The sequence below is a fragment of the Nicotiana attenuata genome, chromosome 9 (genome assembly GCF_001879085.1).
Source record: "Nicotiana attenuata strain UT chromosome 9, NIATTr2, whole genome shotgun sequence".
In the NCBI taxonomy this organism is placed as follows: domain Eukaryota; kingdom Viridiplantae; phylum Streptophyta; class Magnoliopsida; order Solanales; family Solanaceae; genus Nicotiana; species Nicotiana attenuata.
Window position 1 is genome coordinate 604,985 of NC_031997.1, and position 6,176 is coordinate 611,160.

Below are 6,176 nucleotides of genomic sequence, written 5' to 3' on the forward strand. Positions count from 1 at the left end.
GTTATTGAGAAAAGAAATCATCAAGTTTCGTTATTTAAAATTTTGTGTTCAAAACCTAGCTGCAGTGGAACTAAAAAGGCCTTTATTGATCTATCTAAAGAATCCCCAGATGAAGAAATTCAGATTTTGGATTCTAATTTTTCATTCTCCAAAAATTCAAAAAGGTGTTCAAATTCGACGTCCATTGTTATAGATGATGACGATGATGACATTTTTACGTGTGATATTTGCGTTGACGAAAAGTCAATGAGTGAAATGTTCAAAATAATGGGATGTACTCATTCTTATTGCAAACAATGCATGTCTAAGTATGTAGCCTCAAAACTCCAAGAGAATATTTCTCGAATTTCATGTCTAGTTTCGGGGTGTAACGAACTATTAGAGCCATATTATTGTCGTTCAATTTTGCCTAAAGAAGTGTTTGATAGATGGAAAGAAATTGCCTAGCTTTTTAGTCTAGCTGAGAATTGAATCCCTGATAGTCGGCAAAAAGTTGAAACCCTTTAAGATATTTAATTTTCACAAATGAAATGTTACATTTTATGCTGGGATTATCTTTCTAATCCTTCTGACCAAACAATTCGTATTTTGAAATCTTCTATAATTAGACGTTGTCAAATTTTCGTCCGTTGTTCTTTTTGTATAAGTTGTTAGTAAATGATTCTCTTTTTATTTCTCTTGAAATTGATGAACCTTTTACTTCATGGTCTAAAGATTCAATTTGAGCAAACTGAAAATCTTCAAAATATTACATCACGATTTAATATTTTGTGAGCGAACTGAAAATAATATAAACAAATATTAGACTTTGAGTCTACTGTTGCCTTGTTGGGGTAAAAGGCTATATTTGCACAACTTTTTAAAAAGGGGACAATCTAAAAAATGACAAAAAAAAAAAAACATTTGCATAATTTAGCCCGTTGTGAAAGTTCACAACATTATGGTAGAAATGATGCCAGGTAGCCATTCTTAAGGGCTACTATTTAGTAATTAGTCAGTTTGTCCTGGATTTTAATTTTTCAGTTTAATTTTTCGGGATAAAAGTGTCCCGGATTGTCCCAAAATTGTAATTTTTAGTTTAAAATTTCAGGACAAAAGAAGTACTGGCTAATCTCTAAATAGTATCCCTGAAAATGGATATCTGTGCACTTGCCCCTTGTTGCTATGTAGGAGGGTTATTCTTTTGCCACAATTATCTACTAAAAGCATCGATTTAACTTCATTTATTTTACAAATTACAAAGTCTTCCCTTTGTATATTACAAAAGTAACCACATAACTAGTAGTCTCTGTTTCTCTCTCTCTCTCTCGTGTGAGAAGAAAAAAGTAGGCTTCTCTTATTAATTGTGGAGTTTTTGTATTTAAGTGTTAGAATTTTTAGATTTAAGAAAAGAGCCACTTTTGGTTATTTCACGCAAAGGTTTGTCAGTAAATCTAATGATATTGTAAACCCAAGCTCCTGCTATGGCCCCAAGTGTTGGGCTCACTAAGTAAATCCATAGTCCTCTGTAATGGCTTGACACTATTGCTGGGCCCAAACTTCTTGCTGGATTCATCGATGCTCCCGATATCGGCCTGTCCATTATAAACTCATTAAAAATAGTTGACGGATATATAATATGTGATTATGTATAATATATGTATAATTGTGTATAATCTATGTAAGTTGGCTAGAAAAAATAAATAGTGAATTCAGCTCAATAACGGCTAGAAAAAGTAAATATAGAATCCGACTCTCATGTGGAGCTAACATGGCTGGCTCCATACAAGTATAGCCAAATCCAGATAAGATGGGACAGTCGTTCAGAGGTCGTAGCGAGCTTCCCACGACGGCTGTTGGTTCGGGTAGAGTATAGTACTTATAAAGGTCCTCGGACTTCCAGGTGGTTTTTCTTTTGGGCGGTTGTTCACCGCTGGATCTCGCCAATACAACCCCTATAGTTTTTGTTACCGAGATATCTTTTTCCCTCCTCATTATTCCCAAGACTTCGGCCGGCTATTTATGTAAGGATCTCAAATTTTTCTCATATGCAACTCGTTTTACTCAAAGAGATGCTCACATAACCAAAGTAATTAAAATAAAGCAAACATTTAAAAAAAAAAAAAAAAAAAAAAAAAAAAAGAGAAATTACCCGGCAAACATCACATTAAGCAAAATGGTTGAGCCCACTGCAAGACCAGCAAGTTCCCCAATCTGCAATCATAAAAATTATAAAAAGATAGAAATTATGTAAAAATGATGATGTTTAAGAATTCCTTAGTAATTTGTTTATTCAACTAAATTACTTCAAAGAAAGATTTCATTAATTAAAGGCACCATATTTGTTCTAATTAAATGATTATTTGACATCTATATTTAGCGTGTGACACCGCGATTGGTAAATATAGTAATACATCAGTCATTATTATAAAAATTACCACTAAAAGGTCCAATCGGATGAGTGATTTCTTCGCGTTTTATCAAAGGTTTTGATTTTGAGCTTTAAGAATGACAAACCTCTTGGTAGGGATCAGTTTACCTCCTTACTGAGCTAACCCGGTGTGAATCCGGTTAGTCGGGTCAATAAAGGTCAAATATTAGATGATTAAAAAAAGGACAATATTTGCAAAAATAACCACTTTAGTTTTGTAATTGATAATATAGCCACTATCATGGAATTGTGGGATTCGAACATTGAACTTCACTGGTACAAGTATAGCCTAGGGGTGTCCATTCGAATCGGTTTATCGATAAATTGAATCGATTATTTGTTATCGAAATCGAAAAAATCGAAACCTTATTGAAACGATAACGATAAGCGTATGTACAAATCGATAATCGATAAGTAATTATCGATAAGGGTCAAAATCGAATCGATAAATCGAATGCACACCCCTAGTATAGCCTCTCTTTATTAGATGATTAAGAAAAGGACAATATTTGCAACAATAACCACTTTAGTTTTCAGTCACTAAAATTGAAAAAACAGCCGCTATCATGGAATTATGGGATTCGAACATTGAACCATAGTGGTACAAGTACAGTCTCTCTTTTTTTTAGTAATAGCGCGGGCTAACTATTTTTCTTCGATCCGTAGTCTGATTTTATATATATAGATAGATAGATAGATAGATACTGAGAGTACTTACAGCTCGATTATCGGTTGCAACGCCGGATATGACAAACATGAGATAAAATGTGATTATGAACTCAACTACGAATGATTGAAATTCAGTCCCTGTAGGTAGAGTTCCAGCAAAATGATCGTGTTTTCCATTAAATATTAGTCTTAAAGTTCCACTTGCTAGGGTTGCTCCAAGAACTTGAGCTGCTACATAAGCTGGTACCTGCAAAAAAAATTACTAATAATAATAAAAATAATAATGATAATAATAATAATATTAATAAAAAAAAATAATGATCACATAATAGGTTAGAGAGAGTATACAAACATAAACGATCTCTTTAGATTAAATTAATTAATGAGTCTTATGCATGCGAATTCGGATTAGTTGGAGCAATGATATAAATACCAGAAAAAGTAATTCTAAGTACATCAAAATAATACTATTTTCGGTCTATATTATCTATCTTTTAAAGTTTTATGTATTTTCTTTAAAAAAGATATTTAATTGTCGTAATCCTATGGACATTTATTTAAACTATCATTTATCTCTCGTTAAACGTCTCACTTAGTTAATATTTCAGTAATTGGAACAGTAAGGTTATGTTTGAAAATATGACTTTTCATTATTCTAAATTATCAAATATTTTACAATAAATTCAGTTTGTCAAAACAATTAATTTGGGATCAGAGGCCAATGCTGAATCAGGATTTGAAGCTTATGGGTTCGGGATTCTAATCATTTTAATTTACAGAATTTTAAATCAATAATTTTCAATGAGTTTTAAAGATAAATATAAGTTTTAAACCAACGTTATTGGGTTCAGCCAAACCTATTTGTGACATGCTGGCTCCGCCCCTGATTGGAGGGAATATTTTTATTTATATAGTGTAAATGCATCTAAATAATTAATCCTTCATAATTCTTTTGACCAATGACACATAAAAGAGTTCAATTCAACCTCAAAATCTACAAATATTTTTTTTTTCTCAAGACCAATGACCTTAAAAACTCAGAAGACTTTATATTCATAGAAAAAGATAATTTAATTTTTATTCAAATATACCTGTTTCCAAGGGAACCTTTTGACTGTGGCAAAGGCAATAGTAACAGAAGGATTAAAATGAGCACCAGAAATGTGGCCAACTGAGTAAACCATGACCATTACCACAAGTCCCCAAGTTATGGCTATTCCTGGAAATGTTACCATTCCTTTATCTGCATTTACCACCACTGATCCACAGCCAGCAAATATCAAGAAATATGTTCCTATCATTTCTGCTATTATCTGTACGTTTTCAACATTATTAATTCATGTAATAATAATCTCAAAACTGATCAAGAAACGAAAAGAAGGGATATTATACAAATAGCCGGCCTTATTCATTATTTATTTTTTGCTAGTATACATAGATTATACATAATTATACACATATTATATATACTGGTATACACATATTTAACTTTGCAGCTATAGAAAATAGATATATTCCCGGTAGATGTTCTGTATATAGTTAAATAAAAAAATAGAAAATTCTCCCATCCTCCTTTTGAAGATATATTTAATTGCTCCTTCGGTACCATTTTATGTGAAATATTTTTTTTAGTTTGTCCACAAAAAAATGATAGTAGGTTTTTATACTTAGAAGCAATTTAAGTTTAAATCTTTCCTTTTATTATTAAATAATACGATTTTATAGCTACTTAAATGTCTATATTTTTAAATCACACAAGTTTCAATTTTCTTTTTATTTCTTAAATTTTGTACGCAGTCAAATATCATTATATAAAATAGGATAGAGATTGAGTAGTAAAGAAAAGGTTTCCTTTAACAACGTAAACTTTTAAATGAAGTGGTCATAAATTTAATAAGCTTTTAAACAAGATGGTTACACAGCCGGTAATAAATTCAAGTCTTACCATCATTTTATAAAAAGAATTTTCACTTGTTTGCCCACACAAAAAGTTAAGCCATGAAAAGAATTAGATCGGTGAAAGGACGCGTTCAAAATATGATAATTTTATCTTTTTAGATAAGATGATCATACAATTCAACGTCTTCAATAAAATGGATAGTGAGTAAAAGAACTTCTAGGAAGCCTATTTTCTTTGTTTACCTTCTGAATGAAAGGAACAGTAAGAAAGCTGCAACATGAAGAAGAATCATTGTTATTCAAATCATCATCTTCTTTAATATTCAAAGTTACAACATGATTCCCATTAGCCCCTCCTGCTATCTGATCAGCCATAGAAAATCTTTAGTTTAATTTAAGCTGTAACTGTTCAAGAAAAAGAAGAACACATAGGAAGATGAGACAACAAAGAGCAGGATTTATCCTATTTATACAAAACTAATTTTGAAAAAGTTAATAAAGAAAGAGAAAAAGAAAGGAAGATGGGACAACTTTTTTTTCTCTCTCTTTTTTTGGTTTCTTTCGGAGAGATCTATGCTTTGACAAAGAGTCCATATGACATATATTTTATTAAGGTTGTGGTTTAGTGATCAATGATACCTGAGGAAAATCATACTCCCTTCGTTTTAATTTAGAAGGGGTAGTTTGATTCGGCACGAGGTTTAAGAAAAAGAAGAAGGCTTTAAAACTTGTAATCTTAAAAGTTTAAGGGGTAAAAACTTTGTGGGACTATACCATTTGTGTGGTTATAAAAATTTCTCATTAAGGGTAAAATTGGTAAAATGAAGAGTTTAAAATTAAATTATTTTCAAATTTAGAAATGTGTCATTTATTTTGGAACAGACCAAAAAGAAAAGTATCTCATCTAATTTGAAACGGAGGAAGTAAGATTTAAGATTCAAATTTGAGCGGATATAAAAAAGAGATGAATTTTTTATTTGCCTAAGCTTTGATTGGCAAATTTACTTGATATATGTACTGTTGGGAGGTAGAAGGTATTTGACGGAACAGTTAAGGAGTGCGAGAACTAGCTTGGTACTTGTATGGGTGGTAAAGACGGATCCAAAATTTAAACTCTATGGGTTCATCTTTTAAGGTTTTAGCATTGAACCCATTATATTATTAAAGTTATGGGTTCATATTTACTATTTTTGCAATT

The 6,176-nt window shown here is 31.2% G+C and overlaps 1 protein-coding gene across 1 annotated transcript; it reads right to left on the reverse strand.

Moving 5' to 3' along the window:
* On the reverse strand, nucleotides 1,198–5,509 carry LOC109232720 (aquaporin NIP1-1-like). Its single transcript, XM_019398464.1, has 5 exons — nucleotides 5,222–5,509; nucleotides 4,171–4,392; nucleotides 3,129–3,326; nucleotides 2,132–2,193; nucleotides 1,198–1,574 (listed from the first exon to the last, which is right to left on the reverse strand). The coding sequence occupies exons 1-5, from the start codon at nucleotides 5,351–5,353 to the stop codon at nucleotides 1,361–1,363; spliced, it is 828 nt and encodes a 275-aa protein (XP_019254009.1). The 5' UTR covers nucleotides 5,354–5,509; the 3' UTR covers nucleotides 1,198–1,360.